Source organism: Mesoplodon bidens, assembly GCF_964165515.1.
Source record: "Mesoplodon bidens genome assembly, chromosome: 4".
Taxonomy (NCBI): Eukaryota; Metazoa; Chordata; class Mammalia; order Artiodactyla; family Ziphiidae; genus Mesoplodon; species Mesoplodon bidens.
In genome coordinates, this window is record NC_138160.1 from 66,893,606 (window position 1) to 66,916,272 (window position 22,667).

Here is a 22,667-nt window from a genome sequence, read left to right on the forward strand (position 1 = left end):
GACAGATCACCAGAATAATGGAGGTACGAAACCAGTGCAGGATTTTACAACAATACGAATCACACAGGTATGAACATGTTAGGAAACTAGATTGTATCATAAAAAAAAGTAAACACATTTCAATCAGGTCAGAGCCACTGTGAAAATATAAGTAATAATTCTATTAATAACTAACATTCTTGCTTAAACTTTAGGTGAGGAAATGTATTATGGTAATCTTATAGTTGAGAAAACACTAAAGTTTCACTTGCTGTCGTATACAGTATTTTCATTACAATATTCAGTTTTACTTTTGTTACTTTCCAGATAGGATCACTATAGTAACAGTTTATCTTTGGTTACTGGTAAACTTGGGTTGTTGCTGCCTATTCAATTTCACTTTTATCTCTATTTACACTGGAGTAATTGGTATGGAATAGTTGCTCTAGATAAGTGGATCTTCTTTTGGATAGAGACCTACCTTTATGATCTCCAGAGTGACATACTGAAGTGCATTGTCTTGAGCTTCCTGGAAATCTGCAAAGGTTTCATAAGATTTAGAATAAGGTTAGAATACCTTGCTAGTTTATGTATATTAAATGACCTGGAACTGCACTGTCCAGAAAGTAGACACTAGCCACATGCCACTATTTAAATTTAAATTCAAATGGATAATGTTAAGTAAAATTAAAAATTAAGCTCCTCAATTGTACTGGCTACATTTCCAGTGCATAATAGCCAATATCACAGGAAGTTCTGTTGGACATTAATGGTCTGGAGAGTTACGCTTGATTTTCAGAAACCTCTTGTTTTCTTTGTTTAACATATTAATGAATTTATTTAAAGTTCTGAATTATTTGGGTTCTTATGATATTATTTTTTGAAAAGATTACCGCCATTAGTTTCAAGGCATGGTGAATTTTTTAAAAAAATTAATAGACTTTTTTTTTAGTAGTTTTAGGTTTACAGAAAAAATTGACCACAAGTACAGAATATTCCCATATACCTCTCCAGTCTGCAGCCCCCATCCCTGCTAATTTCCCCTGTATTTAAAATCTTTCATTAGTGTGATGCATTTGTTAAAACTGGTAATCCACTACTGATACATTATTAACTAAAGTCCATAGTTTACATTAGCATTCATTCTTCGTGTCGCATATTTTATGGGTTTTTACAAATGTATAATGATATCTATCTACTATTACAGTACTATACAGACTAATAGTTTCACGGCCCTAAAAATCTGGTGCACTCCACCTACTTATCCCCTCTTCCTCCCTCAGCATGGTGACTGGTGACTTTTTAAAGTCATTATTGCTAATATTATTACTTTCAAAGTTGGTTTTTGGTTTGTTTGTTTTTATAATTTGGTCCTTTACATTTTTGGTGCTTTGTGGAACTGGGTTCATGTGCCTCTCAGGTATACCTATCATTTTTAGGCTTGATAGGTCCACCCATCTTTTCCCCACAATAGCATGGACTCTGAAGCTAGCAGAGTTTCAACAGGTTTTGAATTGGCTCTTTTACTTCCAAGAAGCCTTTTGTACCATGGATACAAATTCGTATCTTAAATTTCATTTATTTGGTTAATTAGGCTCTCAACTACAATCTGAGCAGACAAAGATTTAGAAAAAGAACCTTGGAATGCATTCAGCCATCATAGCCCGGTTAATGTCTCCATGGATGGAATTCCCTGCATTCTCTTTTGGGCCAAAAGAATAACAATTAAATTTAAGAATCAGACCTGGCTGGACCTTACAGATGAAACCATTGGCCAGAAGGCAACAGTGGACTCTGGCAACTCAAATTGCAGTGAAGGAAGTGCCATGTAAGTTGACTGCTTTGCTGGAGCAAGCCCTTAGGGCTAGTGTAGCCTTTTAACTGGGTGGTCCAGTTTTCTGTCATTTCAGAAAGTAGAAGTAGGCTCCTTTGTACATGACCCTGACATACATTTCTGAGGAAACGTCTAATGTCTAAAATGAAAGAACAAGTCAGAAATTAATTTTTTTAATTTCTTATTTTTTTTCCCAGTAATTTTCTTCTGAACACTTTAGCTAATTGCTATAATACTTTGTGGAAGTTCAGGATTCTGAAAATGAAGTTTCCCAAACTCGTTCTGAAAAAGAGAAAGGATTCCAGGCTCTCTGTCAACTCCAAATGTGAGGTGTCAAACTACTTTTGTCCCAGCAGGAAGGAAATAGCATATCGGTGAGCAGAATCATACATATTCTAGTGGGTGAAACAAAGAAAGCTGACTCCATCTAGTCAGGGCAGATATTTGATTCTAGGAAGTGTTCTGAAGTTATGGAACATTGCCTGTTTGCAAATGTGCAAGGGTAACTTTGAATGTCCAGATTTCAGAGAATTCTTTAGGACATTTAAAAGATGATTAGAATAATTGTTTTTGACTCGAGATAAGCAGATTAAACAACTATCCCTTTCGAAGAGGAAGTCAATTTCCAGTGCCTTTCTCTGCTTTTCAGCCATCCAAGCAGATATTTTTTGCTTGTATTTGTTTTGGTCCAGAGGGAGGAAGTCTGGCATGTCCCACTTGCTTTCTATAAAGCTCCTTGCTTTCAACATTTGTTGGCATAATGGAGGCTTTTGGAAGATTCTCTGCATTTGTTCTGGCCTGGTTTAGAATGCTTTGTATAAACCATAACATGCTCTGTGTTTGTGTGTGTGTGTGTGTGAGTGTTTCTCTGTATTATTCTTATATACTTTGGTGGAAACACTTTTTTATTTCTTAACTTCTCATTTAAAAATTCTTGATGATGGGTAAAAAATGGATTATATTCATGTATGCTTACAAGTTACGTTACAAGTTTTAGTAAGTATGTTGCTATTCACAATGACTGTCTCTTATCAGAGAGCTAGGGAATTGTAAGCAAAATCCAGAGTCCTCCCGGATTTGTTTATTCTGTTACAGCATAACTATCAAAGAGACTCCAACATTGCTGAGAGCTCAGGACTTTTTCCTCAGCCTCTAATTAATTCCCTACAGTGCTCTTTATTTGTGGTCAGCTGCAGGGAGAGAGGCTGATTGCCTGGGGATAGTCTTGCCTGTCCATGGCTGACTGGCCCTCTTTGATTCCATTTATCCTGACCCCAGGGAATTTGTGAGGAAGATCAGGGCACCACAGCTTTTTGCTGGACTTTAGAAACCTTGATTATCACTGGGAACCTAGAGACAGAAAGAATGAAAACTTAGCTTCTAGGCCCACTTCTGCCATTGAGCTCTGTGACTTTATAAACAGGAGCCATTCTAAGATCATCATGTGTGTGATGGAGATGGTGGCATCTATTACTAGCAGCTAACAGGACTGGAGCACTTGGAATTGGCCAGGCACCTTGTGAGGACTTCACAGGTATATTATCTGTTATTCCTCACAATGCTATTGCGAGTTAAGTCCCTGAGTCACAGGTACAGTTATCATCGGTGTTTCAGGTGAAGAAATCAAAGCTCGTGAGGTTAGGAAACTTGCTAAGATCATACAGCCTGTATGGTAATAGAGCTGGGGTCTAAAACATCTTTAACAATGCCATTTTCCCTCCTCTCTCTTGGCCCTGTCTCATTGCAGTGTGAAAATCAAATGAGGAAATGTATGCATGAGAACTTTGCCAAGTGCTACTCAAAGTATAAGATACTAATGACAACTAGAGTAAAATAGTGTCTAGTTACCTGGTAGAGAGGCCTAAGGAACCTTTGTTTTTCATAATACACAAATTAATGATTTTTCTTTTTCTTTGTCACTGCCCAAGAATTCTAGTGGGTGAGTTCTGAGCGTGTATCATCCACCTTTTGGAGTCCTGCTCAGGTGAGTGTGCAGGCATCCTGGAGAGCCCACCCAAGGGCATGAGGGGAAGGCTTCCCAGGATGTGAAGCGTTCAAGGACCAGCTGCTGAGACTGTCCCTGATTCCTGTGAATTACATAGATTAGTGAGATGCCTTTGTTGTGCTGGCAAGGAAATCTTATATTCAAGAACCAGAAAGGGAGTTGCGGAAAGAACAAACCCAAGCTAAGACATAACCATGTAAGGTCAAAAGCACAGATTTTTAAAAAATGACCATATTTTAGTGCTTGGAAACAAAATGTTCAGGGAAAGGCAAATTGTTGGCAGACAGATTTGCTACAGAAGTCTTTTTAAATAGTGAAAGCCTTACAAACAGAGCATAATCCCAGCATCTGTGTGTATTTTGAATTTAGGCAATTAAAGTCTCAAGAATTCAGAATCTGTTTTAAACATGGGAGGGTAGGGTGCTTGGAAGAGTAAATGAAGCTCTTTTTTGAGTGACTCCCTAGGTTGTATTTCCCCTTTATGGTGCAGCATGTGGTGCAGTGCTTGGCACATAAAAAAATCCCACTGAATGATTGCTGAATTTGCTTTGTTAAATTGGGCCTCATGTTCTTTACTCCACAGCAGAGCACGTTAACAGCTTTCATTGAAACCAGGACTGCTGGAGAAAGCTCCTGGGACATCAGAAGCATGGAGGCCATTGAGCTGCTCCACCAGAGATTCGGGTGGGCGCACCGTGGCTTTGCTTGGAGCTTCAGTTCATTAGCTGGAGAGCCAATTTGTGGGTAACTAAGCTATTCTGATTCCTTGGAAGAACTAGAGAACTTCTGTTAGAGTAAGTGACCAGTCAAATTTATAAAGTACAATCCAAGAAATGCACTTCATTTCTTTAAAGTATTTTCAGTAATTTGTAACAGATTATCAGAATATTGTTAGAGAAAAATCCCCTTGAAAACTTGCTTTACTGAGTAAATGAGCTTATAAAGTGTTTGTAAATGAGTGCTTCTAAGGTATCTAAGCTTATGATGTTAGGAAATAAAGATATTTCTTTTAGCAATCTTATTAATATGGTTAATTTTGTAAATACTCCTTCCCTTTCTCCATAAGTAGTAGTAAGATAAACGAGCTCAGTCACTGACATTTCTATTTCTTGATAAGTGGGACCAAATTGATGAGATTATATTGTGTGATTTTTTTCAAATTTGTAATTGGACATTTTATAACCATCTACTTTGGCTTTTTTGTTTTTATAATGTATATTGAGGTGTTATAACTTCAAGACATTATAATGTCACATATCAGCGTCATCCTTTATATATTTAAATTTCTCACATTTTCCCATTTCAATTGTATTTAGCTTTTCATCATTCTTATTTTTCAACCTTATTGAAATTTAAATGAAATATAATAAACTGCACATATTTCAGGTATACAATTTGGTCAGTTTTGACATACGTTTATACCTGTGAAACCATCATTGCAAGCAAGACAGCAAACATTTTCATCACACTCAGAGGTTTCTTTGTGCCCCCTTGTAATCCATCCCTCTGCCATTCCCACCTTTCTAGGTAACCACTGTTCTGCTTCCTATTGTTATAGATTAGTTTGCATTTTCTAGAATTTTATATAACTATAATCATATAGTGTACACTCTTTTAGTTTAGCTTCCTTCACTTAGTATAATGATTTTGATATTCTTCTACATTGTTGCATGTGTCAAAGGTGTATTTCTTTTTACTGATGAGTAGTAAGTATTCCTTTGTATGGATATATCACAACTTATTTATCTTGATGGAAATTTGTTTTTTCCTCCAGTTTTTAGATAACTTTCCAAATAAAGTTGCTGTAAATATTCATGTACTAGTCTTTATAGGAGCATATATTTTCATTTCTCTTAGGTGAATACCTAGGAGTATTGGCTAGATCATATGGTATGTGTATGTTTAGTTTATTAAGAAACTGCCAAATGGTTTTTTAAAGTGGTTGTAGCGTTTACCTTTCTACCAGCGTTGTATGAGAGTTCCAGCTACTTCACATCCTTACCAACATTAGGTATGATCAGTTTGGGACTACAGAGAAAATATTATTATGTTTTTGTATGGCTAGCAATTTCTAAACAAATTTTGTTCAGACCTGGGTTAAAAGATAAGCCTTGGAGTTAGTAAGAGATGTACCTCCTCAGAGGAATGTTATTACATGTCAAGGAGTAATGAAACTCAGCACCATCGAGATATTCCAGGGCTTGGAAACCCAGAGAAGCTTCTTATCGTCTCCTTGGAGACTTTATTTACCTACATGGGTATTAGACATGCACCCATTTGTTTCCTTTATGGTGAGCTGTTTGCTCCCATCCAAGGGCTAATAAAACTCATACACTTTTATTTTTCCAAGGAAAATTTCTGACACTAAAGAAGTAAATGTCTTTCTCCCTTCTCTCAGGAGTTGAAGGAGGAACCACTGTCTCCTATATGAGCTCCCAGGTTCATAATTTTAGTGTTCCTTACCTGTGTTGTAAATCCCAGTATGTGCAGGATGGCATCTGGCTTTCAGCAGGGGAAGAATTGGGCTAAAAGGGGAACCAATGTGGTTATTGCTCTGGGTTAGTGATAATCTATCTCCCCTCCAGGAAATCTTGTGTTAATGTTCCAAAAAATGTGAACACATATAGATACTAAAAGCTTAAGAGTGTTTTTTTTTAAAAAAGTTTTAACCATACCGATTACTGTACCATGGCATCTTATTGTGGTTTCATTTTATATTTGCTTGACTAATTAGACTAATGACTAATGATATTGACATCTTTTTATGTACTTACTGGTTATTTGTATATCTTCCTTTGTGAAGTGCCTGTCTTTTGAACACTTTAAAGTTGGGTTGTCTCCTTATTATTGAGTTGTTAGTGCTCTTTGCTGTATTTCAGATACAAATTCTTTGTGTATATGTGTTGTGAATATTTTCTCCCATTCTGTGACTTGCCTTTTTCATTTTCTTAACAGTATCTTTTGAAGAGCAAAAGTTTTTAAAATTAGATAAAGTGCAATTTATCAGTTTTTTCTTTTATAGTTCATACTTTTACATTTTTTCAAGAAGGTGTTTCTTACCCCAAGATTGCACAAATGTTATTTTATGTTTCTTCTATGTGTTTTATAGTTTTAGTTGTTACATTTAGACCTGTGATCCATTTGGAGGTAATTTTTGAGTATAGTGTGGAGTAAGGGTTATTCCTATTTTGATGGACTGTGTTTCTGTTTTCTAAGGTTGTCTCTGAAGTTTGGTGATACTGAAAATCCCAGAGGTATTGATATAAGGTAGGTATGGATAGCACTTTGGAATGTCATAGGTTCAGCACTTCAGATTAGCTCCATATAATTTATTCATTCAACATGGAAGTATCAGGGGACTGCTGTGTGCCCAGTATTGTGACACATGAAATGCCACATTTATCTAATTACACTGAAAATTCAGTGATGTTATGATGGAATCCTATAGTAATACTTTCTTTAGTTTCTACCAAAGCAACTATACTTTCTCCTTCTTCCTTTAGCGACCTAGAAAATACATGAACCTGAGAATGTGATACCTCTTTCCTCTGAGCAAAGAATATAATATGTTTAAAGCTCTAAAACTGAGGCTCTAGTTTGAAGTTATTTTCTGTATAGCTCCTTACAGCTGAGTCACACTTATCATTTAACTGTAACTAAAAATTCTCTGTTAGCTGAATTCCCCAGCAGACAATCAACATAAGCCTGCATTTTTCTGTGTTTATGTATGGAATAATGCATCTGCCAACATTGGCTTATCCAAGCAGTTAGGAACTGCTCCAGGGGTGGGGAGCAATTTGAAGGCATTAAAAATTTTTTTCTTATAAAAATATAATGTTTCCTTTCCTATAGAAGCAACCTTTTAGTGGAGATAAGCAGCCGTGTCTTTAACATTTCTTGAAAAAACAGAAGGATGTGCTAGGGCAGTCTTTCCTAAGCTGTGTTCTATGGAACACTTTTGCTCTGTGTAAATGTTTATAATATTTCCAGAAAAGGGGTCCTGTGGTCAAACGTGTTTGAGAAGGACTGCACAGTGTGTCCTCTTGGAGATTCACGGTATAAATCTGTATATTGAAGTTTCTGTGAAGACGCGCTCTTAAGGAAGATTGCTGCACTTGGTGACTTTGATTAACCTAGCATTTCTTGTCTTTTCTTGTTGTTGTTGATGGTTGTTCAGCGTTAGTTGTGATTTTGGTATTTTCGTAAGAGGAGATGAGCTCAAGTCCTTTTACTCTGCCGTCTTGTCTCCAGTCCCCCTTTCTTTCTTTTTTTGCCTCTAACCTAGCATTTCCTATGTTTAACCTTGGAAAGCTCTTTCCTCAACATGTGCCTACATATCATGGGATACGAGTGTTTCACTGGTCATAATTTAGAACATACATGCCATCATCTTTCAGAGGCACTTTATAGAATCTCACAAGGTGACCAGACACATATACATACCTGTTTGATATAGGAATGGGGAATAGTTCTGATTCAAATAGCACCTTTTAAAAATTTTTTCCCTAGAGGAAAGTAGCTTTTTGATTATTATTTTTTCTGATGATAAAGCTATGTGGCTGACATTGTCAGCGTACCTTGTCTATATCCTCTTGGGCATTTCCATTTGAGAGCACTATAGTCCACCAGCTCAACTTTTTTTTTTATTAATTAATTTATTTAAAGATTTATTTATCATTTATTTATTTATTTTTGGCTGCGTCAGGTGTTAGTTGCAGCATGCGGGATCTTGCATTGCGGTGTGTGGGCTTCTCTCTAGTTGAGGAATGCAGGTTTTCTCTCTTTAGTTGTGGAGCACAGGTTCCAGGGTGCGTGGGCTCTGTGGTTTGTGGTACGCGGGCTGTAGTTGAGGCGTGTGAGTTCAGTAGTTGTGGCGCACGGGCTTAGTTGCTCCATGACTTGTGGGGTCTTAGTTCCCTGACCAGGGATCAAACCTGCATCCCCTGCATTGGAAGGTGGATTCTATACCACTGGACCCCCAGGGAAGTCCCCACCAGCTCAACTTTCAACTGCCAGCCTTTCTTTGCCTAAAAGCTTTCTCTGGCCAAAGGAGCCCACTGCCTCCCATCTGTACCCCAGCAATGACTGAAAGAAGTCTGTAAATATCCTAGCTCCCTCACCCTCGGGTGAGATAACTCAGAGGTGTGTGTTCTACGCTGTCTCCCAGGATTCCCTGTGGGCATTAAGCCCCCGTTGCTCATGGTGGAAACTTGCTTACCTTTGTCCTTTGGGGCTGCCTTCCATTCTTCTGTCATTTCTCTTCTCTCTCTTCTACATACTTTTGTTTGTTTTTATTTGCAATACTTCATTAAAAAAATTTTTTAATAGAAGTATACTTCAACTATAGTTCATTTACAATGCTATATAAGTTTTGTACAGCAAAGTGATTCAGTTATACACACACACATATATGTGTGTGTGTATATATATTCTTTTTCATATTCTTTTCCATTATGGTTTATTTCAGGATACTGAATATAGTTCCCTGTGCTATACAGTAGGATCTTGTTGTTTATTTATTATATATATAGTAGTTTGTATCTGCTAATCCCAAACTCCTAATTTATCCCTCCCCACCCCTTCCCCTTTGGTAACCATAAGTTTGTTTTTTATGTCTGTTAAGTCTGTTTCTGTTTTGTATCAGTTTTTAGACTCCACATATAAGTGAGCATTTGTAGAGATGTGGATGGACCTAGAGACTGTCATACAGAGTAAAGTAAGTCAGAAAGAGAAACACAAATATCGTATATTAACACATATATGTGGAATCTACAAAAATGGTACAGATGAACCAGTTTGCAAGGCAGAAATAGAGACACAGATGTAGAGAACAAATGTATGGACACCAAGGGGGGAAAGAGGAGGGGTGGGATGAATTGGGAGATTGGGATTGACATATATACACTAATATGTATAAAATAGATAATTAATGAGAACCTGCTGTATAACACAGGGAATTCTACCTCACTTTTCTGTACAGTAGAAACTAACACAACATTGTAAAACAACTGTACCCCATTTAAAAAAAAAACAATAGAATACTACTCAGCCATAAAAAAGAATGAAATAATGTCATTTGCAGCAACATGGATGGACCTAGAGATTATCATACTAAGTGAAGTAAGTCAGAAAGAGAAAGACAAATGTCATATGATATTCTACATTTTTTCTTTTTTTTTGTGTGGTACATGGGCCTCTCACTGTTGTGGCCTCTCCCGTGGCGGAGCACAGGCTCCGGATGTGCAGGCTCAGCGGCCATGGCTCACGGGCCCAGCCGCTCTGCGGCATGTGGGATCTTCCCGGACCAGGGCACGAACCCGTGTCCCCTGCATCGGCAGGTGGACTCTCAACCACTGCACCAACAGGGAAGTCCTCTACATTTTTTGAATGACTAAATTCCCCAATAAATTTGGGATCACCTCCACAAGATGCTTGTATTCACATCCTTGTCTCAGGGTCTGCTTCTGTAGGAGCCCAAACTAAGACAAGGTTATATATATCTGTTGAAAACAGAAAGATTGGAAAATACTGAGCTATAAAAAGAAAATGAAAATCATTCATAATCCAACCACCAATGGTCATCACAATTAACATTTGTTTTTTCTATTTATACTTTTTTTTATTGTGGCAAAAGTTACATAACATAAAAGTTACCATTTTAAAGTGTTCACGTCTGTGGCACTTAGTACATTCACAATATTGTACAACCATCACCTCTGTGTAGTTCCAGAGCATTTTGTCACTCCAAAAGGAAACTCCCTACCCCTTAGCAGTCACTCCCCATTCCCCCTCCTAGCCCCTGGCAACCACCAGTCTGCTTTCTGTCTCTGGATTTGCCTGTTCTGGACATTTCATATAAATGGGATCATACAACGTATGACCTTTTATGTCTGACTTTTCCAACGTATCCTTTTAAAAGAGCAACTTGGAAGGGCAGGAACAGAAGTAGGCACTGAGCTGCTCCATCTACTTCCCTCCCTCCCTCTCCTTGTTTAACAACAGGCACCTGTGTGATTGCCAAGGGCTCTCCTGGGCTGCTGGAGCACCCTTTGCCTGCATGTCCACCAGAGGGCCAGACATCCCCCAGGGCAGCCCTAACCAACAGGCGTTTCCAGATATCCCAGCAGGACAGAGCCAAAGTCACCCTCCAGGGACCCTGCTGGATGCACGCCCTTACTTGTTCTCCCCTCCCTCCGCCTGTTTCACATCTTTCCTCTCCTGTCCTCCTGGGATTTTCTTAAAAAATCACTCGCCCACAAATCCTTGGTCAGGCTCTGCTCCAGGAACCAGCACAGGTTTGAGAGGCCGGGGCAAAGGGTGTCATGTCCCCCAGGCCCATGGGCGTGCCATTCCTGCCCTCAAGTGGGCCAAGAGACACAGAACCAAAGACCCTGTGGGCTGGACAGCTGTTTGGCAAAACGACCTGGTGTTTTCACCAGGAAGGATTTTTTCGAGCAGTTCCATTGGTGCATTAATGTTCCCACCTCACTGAGGCTGTGTCAGAACAGCCTCAGTCTCAGGCCATTTTCTGAAACAGGGCTGCAAACAATGTGGCAGGCTCCACCCCAGCCCTGACCACAACAGAAGTCACTGCCAGGGAATCCAGAGTCAGCCTGCCCTTTCTGGGAATGGTTTGTCTCTCCCATTGCCCTCTGGAACAGCTGGCTCCAGAGTCCAGATCTGAGATGTCCACAACCTCCATCCTTCTGGCCTTCAGCATTCTCAGTGGTTTGTTGCAGTGGGCGGGGGTGGCCAGACTCAATTGCATCCCTCAGAAAACCTTTCTGTATCTGAGTCAGGAGCCCAGGGTGAGCAGGGGCTGTCCCAGATAACAACGAATGTTTTATAACACCAGGCCAGCACAGAGCACTCTATTTAAACAAACACAACCTATTTTACAGATGAGGAAAGTAAGGCCCAGTTAGGTTGTTTAACAACACTTACCATACCACTAATAAGAGCTGTATTTGTGAGAACTCTTTTGGCTGCATAAAGTCAAAAGGTAACTGATTAATAGAATTGAAAGTGTTAGCTTCAGACACTTGACTTACCTCACCAGGGCAGCATCTTTCTCCATCTCTTGGCTCTGCTGTCCTTGTGTCAGTTTCATTCTCAGGCTGGAAAGATGGTGGCCAGCTGACAGTTATCCACTTAAGCAACATAAAAGAACTCTGTTGCTTGATAACTATAGCACAGCTTACATCTTATTGACCCATATGCCTGGAGCATATGCCTCTCTCTAAACCGATCACAGTGACTAAAGGGCCGCAATACACTGATTGGCAGGGCCCGGGAGACTTCACTGAGAGGGGAGAGGGTCAGTCCTATACACACCAAGATGCTCTTCCCAAAAGGAGCAGGAACATAACCTACAGGTGGGCAGAGCCAGGATCAAAACCCAAGCTTTCACCCTGAGCTATACTGATCTCAGCTGCTTTCTTTTTCTTTTTTCCATTTTAAAAAATTGAAATATAGTTGATTTACAATGTTGTGTTAGTTTCAGGTGTATAACAAAATGGGTAATCATATTAACATTTTGATCTCTATCTTTCCAGAATTTTTTCTATGCAGTCACACATTTTTAATGAAAAAAGTGATCATGACATGCATATTATAACTTTTTTATTGCTAGAGAATATTCGATTCCAAAATGGCTAAGAGTAAGGGCTCTGGTCTCAGATGGGATTCTAAGCCCAGCTCCAGTGCTTACTCTTTGAGTAAACTTGCACAAGTTAGTTACTTAACCCCTTTGTATTTTAGATTCCTCATCTGCAAAATGAGGTTAATAATATTCTCTATCTCATGATGTTGTAGTGAAGATTAAATAAAATATAAAGAATTTAGAGAGATGCTTGACACATAGTAAGAGCTATTACTTTTATTTTTGACCATTATTTATTTAGCTACTTCTATATTATTGTCCATTTAGTTTTTCTCAGTTTTTTTGCAATAATAAAATTATTTTAATTAAAAAAAAAGAAAAAATCCCCAAGATTTTTGTGTTTTTCCTTTTGTAGGAATTTGTATTGCTCACTTTGGGGGGTTCTCCTGTTACTTGCTTTCATTCCCACCCATCAGGAGGCTCTTGTTCAGAACTAGAAAGTAAAAGCCTCTCTCTGAGCCGGTTCTACTACCTGACAAAAGAGGGCGCAGTTGTACTGTTCGTCAACAGTGTCCTGCATCAGCAAATGTAAAAGTGCTTTGGGGGTAATACTGTTTTATAATCATTGTCAGATTCACGCTTACCATTTACAACAAGTTGTCCATCCAGAGCTGGTTTAGTTTGCACCGAGTCGAGGTTATTTTCAATAATTCAATTCCAGCAGCTTTTAATGCAACTGGCAAATTTGCTCCGTCAAGTTACTCCTACCACTGCCAGCGCGTCAGCAGCCTGCAGCGGTATGATGCCCTTTTGTTGCCCAGAGACACCAATGATATGTCAAGCCTGTGGGATGTCACTTTTGTTGATTTCCAGGTAATAAACTAAAGCATATGCTCAATGCACCTGTGTGTTTGGTGCCAAAGAAATTCTGTTTGTTTGAAAACATAGATGTTTAAGGAAAAGAGAGGAGTAGATATCTTTAAAATTATATTGGTATGAATTATGTTCTTTATCTTCTAAGGTATGAAATAGAATAGGATCAAGTATTTCCTCTTCCTGCACAGTGATCCCCCCTGCCCCCCACAAGGACTTTCTTTTATATAAAGGTTTATCCAGTCACTAATAATTATCAGTGAGGAATGCCAGCAATGTAAGCCAGAGTGAAGCTGTGGCATGAGCCCAGTGACTGACACTTCCTGGAGCAAGAGGCCCTTCTGGGGAGAGGAATTGTCGGACAATTATTTTATTTCCTTCAGGGAGAGGAGCAGTGATCCTATCAGGGCAGATAAGAAGTACATCTGAAGTGTGAGTGACAGCTTTGGCATTTAGCATAGGAATGGAACTGTCAGCCAGGGAGTCAAAAATATCCTAAAGATCCTCTTGAAAGTATTTGGGGAAAGGCATAGAGGCATAAGAAGTTCCTTTTCACCAACAGAATCTCGGGCTGAGAGACATCTGTCAACTTCCTCTGACCTGTTTACCTGTGAAAAAAGCTTAACTTGTTCTTCCAACTCCCTGAAATAGGGTTTTACATGTCCCTTTTATGGGTTCTTCCCAATCTTTTCCATATATAAATATATATTTATTCCCCTTCCCCCCAGCTTGGAGAAGTGTGGTGAGGTAGTTTGGGGTAGGGAAGGAGTTTGCATATTGGAGTTCGAAAGACATAGTTTTGAATTACTTCTCAGCCACTTGGGCAAGTTACTCCACCCTCTTGATTTCTGACCTATCTTTATGGATGTAAAGAATTCATGGCCTAATATATATGTGGCAACACCCAGGACCGTGTTAGGCATGGATTAACAATAACTAATACTTATGAGTCCTCTTTGTATGTTGGCACTGTTGTAGTTATTTTACATATTTTGTCTTCAAAACTTATCATAACGCTGCAAGATAGCTGTTATTATCCCTGTTTTACAAATGAGATGACTGAAACTCTGATGATTACATAATTGTTCAAAGTGATATAATTGGTAACTGGTAGAGGCAGAATTTGAATTGTGGACTGGCTCCAAAGACAATTTATAATACATGTATATATCTATTTATGTAATATTTATAAAGTATATATTGTATCTATTTCACACTTTTAAAAGAGAAGTAGGTGGAAAGGGCAATGAGGAGGTAATAATGAAAACAAGGAATAATTCACACATAATCTTGCCTAACAGATGAATTGAGATTTATGTCTCTACCTTGTTCCAGAAATGACTTACAATGACTTATTAGAAATACTTCAAGAAAAATAACTTTGAAAAATGGGCAAACCACTTCACACCCATTAAGTTGATTATTATAAAAAAAAAAAAGGGAGCTTCCCTGGTGGCGCAGTGGTTGAGAGTCCCCCTGCTGATGCAGGGGACACGGGTTCGTGCCCTGGTCCGGGAGCATCCCACATGCCGCGGAGCGGCTGGGCCCGTGAGCCATGGCTGCTGAGCCTATGCGTCCGGACCCTGTGCTCCACAACGGGAGAGGCCACAACAGTGAGAGGGCTGCGTAACGCAAAAAAAAAAAAAAAAAAAAAATCCCCCAAACTGAAAATAACAGCTGTTGCAAGGATGTGGAGAAATTAGAACCCTTGTACATTGCTGGTAGAAATGTAAAATGGTGCAGCCACTATGGAAAACAGTATGGTGGTTCCTCAAAAAATTAAACATAGAATTACCATGTGATTCAATAATTCCACTTCCGATTATATACCTAAAAGAATTGAAAACAGAGACATGAACAGATATTTGTGCATCCATGTTCATAGCAGCATTATTGACAGCAGCCAAAAGATGGACATAACCCAAATGTCAGTTATGGTTTTTCAATCAGTGGATGACTGAAAAACAAAATCTATCATATACATACAATGAAATATTATTTAGCCTTAGAAAGGAAGGAAATTCACATAAATGCAACAGCATGAATGAAACTTGAGGGTATTATGCTAAGTGAAATAAACCAGACACAAAAGGACAAATATTTTTATGATTCTACTTATGAGGTACTAGAGTAGTCACATTTGAAGACAGAAAGTAGAATGGCAGTTGCTAGGGGCTGGGGGAAGAGGGGACTGGAGAGTTAGTGTTTAATTGGTACAGAGTATCAGTTTTGCAAGATGAAAAGAGTTTTGGAGATGGATGGTGGTGATGGTTGCACAATGATGTGAATATACTTGATGCCCCTGAACCGTACACCTAAAAATGGATAAGATGGTAGATTTTATGTGTATTTTACAATAAAAAATATAAACCAAAAAAATGGAAAGACATGGGATTAAGGAAAACAAAAGGAAGAAAAGATTAGCTAAACCACTAGTGAAGTTAGTGCACAAAACCATGAAACCATCTGTCTGCCCTGGCTGGAAGCAGTGCAGTAATTTCGCTCTGAAGCTCTTGAGCAGCCAGCGTAAGAAAGAATCACCCTTTACGTGTTCATGGGGTTCATAAGACTACTGAGAATGTGCTTGTGAGGAGCACGTTCATCCCTGGTGTTGTGCGATGCGGGACAATATCCTCAGCAGCAGCCTCATGGGGGACGGGGCGCTGGGTGTCAGATGTGGACCTTGTAAAACACTCTTCATGTGGACAGATACAGAAGCAAGCCCAGTCCGGGGAAGAGGTAGTGCTGGTGGTGATGGGGGTTAAGGTATGCATACAAAAGGCTGCATTCCACATCTACAGCTTTGCTGATCTATCTGGTTTATTCTAGGAATAAAGTATAGAGTGATGTCACATGCATGGCAAACTCGGGTGCCTCAGGTGAAAGCTCACATGCCTCAGGTGGGCCAGCTGGGGACTTTGGCAAAATGTAGCCGGCATCACAACAGGTATATTTTATAGAACTTCGGCTAATTTTTGCTTTGTAGGAATGCAGGCCCAATCTTGCTGGATCTTCTGACTTTTCAATTAAAGATAGAAATGTAGATTCCTAGGGGAGGTTTTCAGGATGTTCAGAACTCTGGGCCAGACAAAACTTACCTGTGGGCTAGATACAGAGTGTTTGCAATCTCTAGTCCAGAAATGGATAGACAATGTGTCCCTCAGGCATCCTCCACAGATATTGTTCTCAGTCAGATCTTAAGAGTTAAGTGGCAGTCAGTGTGAGGACATTCTCTTTGGCTGGAGTTGTAGCATCAAATGAGGCCATCTTTTGTCATTGAGGAGCTTGACTCTTCAGGCTAGTGCCTGAAGAGAAGGCCACTTTGCCTCTTCATAGAGTGGGCAGGCCAAGTATCCTAAAAGCCAGGCCAAGAGTCTCCTTCAGTAGTTGTTTTGGTTCAGTCTAAGCACAGGTAGTTGGGCAAGCAAGGCCCCTAATGTCTATGGTATGATGGGTGGCTACAGTCATTTTAGCATGGAAACATGGTAAAGTGCCCACCTAAGTCTTAAAAATGAATCCTCAATAAAGCATTCATGGGTAATTCAATTTTCTGATGTACCTTTTTTTTTTTTTGCGGTATGCGGGCCTCTCATTGTTGTGGCCTCTCCCGTTGTGGAGTACAGGCGCCGGATGCACAGGCTCAGCGGCCATGGCTTACGGGCCTAGCCGTTCCGCGGCATGTGGGATCTTCCCAGACCGGGGCACGAACCCGTGTCCCCTGCATCGGCAGGCGGACTCTCAACCACTGTGCCACCAGGGAAGCCCTCTGATGTACCCTTTTAAAACCAACTAGGTGACTGAATGAGTTGACACTGTAGGGTTAGATTCTAAAAGCCAGCTGAATGTGGAAGCTGCCTTCTACAAATGATTGTTCTCATTTAGAATCATTACTCTGTAGACTCTGTAGCCCCTGTTTCTTTATTGTGATAGTATTTAGATAACGGGGCCAGTTGTCGATTTGAACCTCTCCTAGTTCCAAGTAATTAAATCACTTCATTGCACATATGAGAAGGCTTTTCTTTCTATTCTCTGAGCAGACTGCAAGTGGTATACAGCTCTTCCAAAAACAGTACCAAGTCTACATGATACAACTGAAAAAGAAAGTTAGTTAGTGATGGGGGAAAAAAGAGACACAATATACCAGGAGTTATGGAGTTGTAAACTGAGAAGTGACTCTGAAACCAGACTGCTAAGGTTTGAATTACAGCTTCATTGTACTTAATACTGTGTGACTCTGGGCAAGTTACTTAACTTTTCTGTGCCTGTTTCCTCATTCATAAATTAGGATAAAATAGTAACTTATTCATAGGCTCTTGTAAGTATTAAATGAGTTAAGGTAGTGTCTGGTATGTAAAAAAAGATCTTCAATAAGTGTTAGCTTTTATTATCTATATTTTATGTCACTGGGAATCATATCTTCTCTTAAAAGACTCTTCCTATCTACTTCCTGTCAACAGAATCAAAGGCAGAGAAAGTGAGAATTAATATTCTTTGTGAAATTTATATTAACACATAAAATTTTGAGTAGGCTTTGAATTTTAGAGACAACAGACGTGGTTTTAGGTGAACTAAGGATCAGATAAAAGAGGTTTTATTTCAGAGCCTTGAATTTCTCTGGCCACTTAATTATGACAACCATGTATCCCAGAGTTTCTGGGTCAGTCTTGATTTAAAATTAAGTTTCACTGTCCCCAAGAGCACACTCACATTTGTTAGATAATGTGTTTAAATTATTCAGCAAGTATGGCCCCAGTGTTTAAATTTGACTGATTAGGGCTCTAGAACCCCTAGCCCAACTGTGAAGCAGATTTTCAGAGGAAAGAGTATGTCACTTCAGCTCTTTTCTTTCTCCTGACAGATCCAAGGCTTTACCATTAAGGAGGGGACAGTTTGCCAAGGCCCGAAACTGTACCTCTTCCTTCTCACCAGCCATTCCAATCAGCCTGGCAATGTCCCAGATCCTGCTGCTGGTGCTGGCCTATGCCCTGCACATGCTCATCTACCTGCGCTATCTGGACTGGCACTATGATTTCATCACCTCTCCGGCTCACTTCTGCCAGTTGAAAGCTCGAGATGCATCAGAAGAGAAGGAGCTGCTGAGGAGCCAGGGAGTCGAATGCTATGAACTGAGAAGCCAACAGATCTGCAAAATTTATGTTTAACAGCACAGGTCCCTCTTCCTCAGGAAGTCCACGATAGGCTCTGAAAGGAGGCGTTCCTGTTGTGTGCTGTTTGACTTGTGATAGAAGATTTTTACCAAAAGGCTTGATTTTCTTTTTTTAAAGGAAATACATGCAAAGAATACATTTTGGAACATCCACTGGCCTTCTTAGATAGACTTGGAGCAATGATAAAGGTATCTCAGGAATCCCATGGAGATAAATATGATTGCTGCCCCAAGGTGTCTTGAAAGTAAAAGAATATTTCAAGTTAGGGACCCCCCCCCAAAAAAAGAATGATGCAATATAAAGAAGGGAAAACACACTTGGTCTTCCTTGCCTTTGTCAGTTTGGATGTGATAAATATAGAAATGATAAATATAAGGTTATCTGGAAGTTCAGAATTTAAAGTATTTTGTAACATAGTTTGCATTTCTCAGAAGTTATGTCCCAATTTTGTTTTAAAAAATAGTCTTTTTTTTCTCTCTCACAGAACTGTTTAGGGAAGACTCCTGTCAATATGGTGGAACACTTTATTCAAGGGCATTCTTGTCTTTTTCTTTGCTATTCAGAGGCAGCCCGATTCAGTCTCTGAAGGAGCAATAATAGTCTTGGCAGTATCTTACCTTTCTTATTTCATTGTGGTGCCAAGACTTGCCTCGTGTGTCTGATTTAGACTTCCATCAGCTCTCCTAGGTACCACTTGAACAACTAAGCTAAATAAAAACAATTTGCGTACTATGCAGATACATCTCCAAGTCCCCTTCCAGTGAGATAGCATTCCCTAAAGAAATTCTGGAACCACCACTGATCTTCTTATAACCATTTTCTTCCACATGGATTTCCCCATAATCCTTTTCAGTTCTTGGCAGATACTGAAGAATGGCTCACTCTGCACCCTCACTAAAGCTTCACTAGTATGCCTTCTGTGTTAAAGAGATCTTATATGTAAAAACTACATTGCATTTCCCTAACTAAGGTTTCACACATGAGCTAGGTTCTACTAAGATACCCTGCACAAAACCTCGAAAGCAGTTGAGAACAATGCAAGATAGGGGGTCATGCACAGAGAAATCGGATCCTCTAGGCAGCTGTGGTGATGGGTCTATAGTCTAGTCTCATCTTTGATGCCAAGTGTGACTGATCATGACTGGGGGATTTCTGATAAAACAGTCTCATGTTGGACATTTCTTTTGGCTGCATTATTCTTGGCTGTGAATGTAGATTTGGTTGCAGCCCTCTTAGAATTCTGTAAGCTCCTATTAGTCTGTAGTGAATTCCTTTTTGTTTTTTTTAATTGAAGTGTACTTGATTTACATCCTTTCTGTTTTAATACCTGGAGTAGATTCTGTAGCCTGCAGCTAAGAATCTTAATTTATGTACTTATTTGTACCAAAGATGATTGCAGGGAGCACACCCTCAAGAAAATGGGAATCTAGGATTGATTATCTGACTCTGTTTAGCTTAAAATTAGAGGGGACTTGGTTAGCATTAGAGGACGGAAACTGAGAGCCCATGCCATTCCATAATGAAATTTTCATTGTGGTTGCTTTGAGTGTCCACTGGTGGTATAAATGGTTGCTGTGAGAGGCTGTAAGTACATGAAGGGTCAACATAACTTATTGTTCAAGCTGGGACACTTTTGAAAGTAAAAGTGAGTGTCATTGACCATTCTAAGATAACAGACATAAATGGGATGACTCCAGGCAAACTGGGGTATATAGTCACCTTAGGTATGGTGGTAACCCTGTAAGGTAGGCTAGCTCTTTCTAACTGTGCTGAAGGGTTTACAGAAAGAAAATGATAGCTCAGGATTTTAAATTCACAGCTCAAGGCATGGTTAAAAAAAAATCCAGGGAGTTTCTGTAACTGATCTGCAAGGATCTCTTACCTCTTGTCAAAGGGCTGACATAGTTGAAAATCAGACACAGGTCTGATCCTGCAAATTGGTAAACTGCATTGCATGTGGAATTCACAGCCTTGCCAGGTCTCTTACATATACATGAGAACATTTGTTTCAAAATAGAAGGAGACTGAAATAGGAATGGTAACTGTTGGGAGAATTTAGACAACTTAAGGTATATTGAATCCCAAACTCCATTAAGTTTTTCTTGCTAGCAGAAGCATTCTCTCTGAGATGAAATGATTCTTGCCTTGCTTGAAGGTCCTGTGATGACCTCATCAGAGACAGTTACCTTGCCCATTTTCCTCAATGCCTCTAGACAATTAGTGTCATATTTTAGCATATCCCAGGGAACCAATTGCGAAGTTAAATATGGGAGAATAAAATTGCAAGGTTTTGCTAATTTATGCAGCATAAGACTTGGGGAATATATGTGTGAATGGATTCTGGAGGTGCTAGCTCAGAGAGTGAGGTGTATAATTTTAGATCAGGCTGAATCTTTTGAGATAGGTTCTCTTATCAGATTTTGGATTAATTGTGGTGGTTTGAGCAGCTGGGAGTATTTATAACAGTTTTCTCGGTTGATTACAATCTGAAACTCAACAGTGACAGACACAAAATAAAATAGGCCAGAAATTTATTGGTATACTATGGAGAAAAAAAACCTTAAACTTAGAAAATTGGGATATAGGAATGGATTTATCATGTATGACCTGTTCTCCATCCTTATAACTATTTTCCTCTGTGAAGGACCAGAAGATACTCCTTTTGTCATAGCACTGAGAAACACACTGGGAACATAGTATTAGCATTTTTGAAAAGTGTTCCAGCAACTGTCCTCTGTAGTCTATGGGTGAAGGTAAGAGGTGCTATCCTTGAACTAAGGATTCCACTTAGTCTCATAGGGAAGCTGGGATCCTGGAGTGGCAGGGGTCAAATAGCAGCAGAGCAGCCTTAAGGGACTGAAGGGCAGAGTGTTAATCAGGTTAGGTTATGTTTATTAATGGTAAAGTGTTCTATGGTAGATTTGGCTAGACAGTCCATTGGAATACTTATTTATCTTAATAATAATAATAATAATAATAATAAATGATCTAGTTCTGGTGTAAAAAAGACCTTACTTGAGCCATCATGGACTCATGGAGCTGAGTCTGTTCATGACTTAAGAAGAGAGCCCTTGACTGAAGAAGAGACCTATTAAAAGAAGGTCTTTGGTCTTTGTATCTAATGTTGAGTATTACCATGAACAATTTTATGTTTGTCCATCAGGTATCTGTCTTTTTGTATCACTTCTGGTATGTTCTGACTTTTAGGTAAAGAACTGACACTATTCCCATGGGTACTTTTATTATTAACCTAGTATGTATGTGATTATTGTCCTGTAATTGTTAGTGATGCAGGAGCACAGCCTAAGAGATGTCTGTCTCCCTGGAACGTCTGGAAAAATATGGCAAAGAAAGTGGTATTTGACATGAGTAGCAGTTAACCAGACAGGTAACATGGAAAAGGACAGATATGGCAGAAGGAAACACATATGCAAAGATTGGACCTTATCATGTGCAGAGAACATGATAAATACATGTATATGGGTTGGCACATACAATGTATTTGGAGAGTGAAAGAGAGATGCAGCTGGAAATGGAGAGAGGAAACAGATCATTGTGCTCAAGTAAAGACTTAGAATCATGACTTGAGTTAATGGAGAGGCCATTGAGAGGATTTTGAAGGATTCAGAGGTTGGTTCAATAAGACATAGTGACCAGGTGGCAAGTCACAAATGACTGGTAGATAACTTATTTTGGGTGCTGGTGGAAGGTGATGCTGATCTCTGCAATCAGGGAGAAACAGGTGAGGGTGGGAGTGGGAAATGGGAGATTCCTGTAGGCAGGTCCTGTAGTAGAGGTCCAAGTAGGTGGTTGAATGTATGAATATGGGGTACAATGAAGAGGTCTGGACTAGAAATAGAAATTGGGAAATGTAGCAGCTGCTGTCAGTGTCCACCTTTGCACCTTACCATTTCAGTGCATCTTGGCCCATCTCTCCTTCGCCAGTAACTGCCCTCAGAGGCTGCTCTGCCTGTGTTCATGGCAGGCTGGAAGTGCTGAGGAATTAATGTCCCCTGGGAGTAACCTTCGTATAATGACCCTGAGGAGTTGTGTATAAATACCCCAGCTCATTTTCCCCTTGACTGGAATAACTCTAGAGTGTTTACACCATTTCCTGGAGCTCCTCAAAGACTATGCTCTTTTGCCCATTGGGGCATCTTTGCTTGATAATGTTCATTTTATTAACTCCCTTCTTTGCCCTGTCTT

At 39.5% G+C, this 22,667-nt stretch overlaps 1 protein-coding gene across 1 annotated transcript; it reads left to right on the top strand.

Moving 5' to 3' along the window:
* Positions 1–17: 17 nt before the first annotated feature.
* Positions 18–18,513, top strand: LOC308615632 (V-type proton ATPase subunit S1-like protein; the record flags this gene model as incomplete). Its single annotated transcript, XM_081231224.1, is given in 6 exon segments — positions 18–67; positions 1,634–1,807; positions 7,035–7,085; positions 13,053–13,293; positions 18,152–18,172; positions 18,174–18,513. Coding segments are annotated over 6 exon segments (819 nt in total). The 3' UTR covers positions 18,456–18,513.
* Between the last annotated feature and the right edge of the window lie 4,154 nt (positions 18,514–22,667).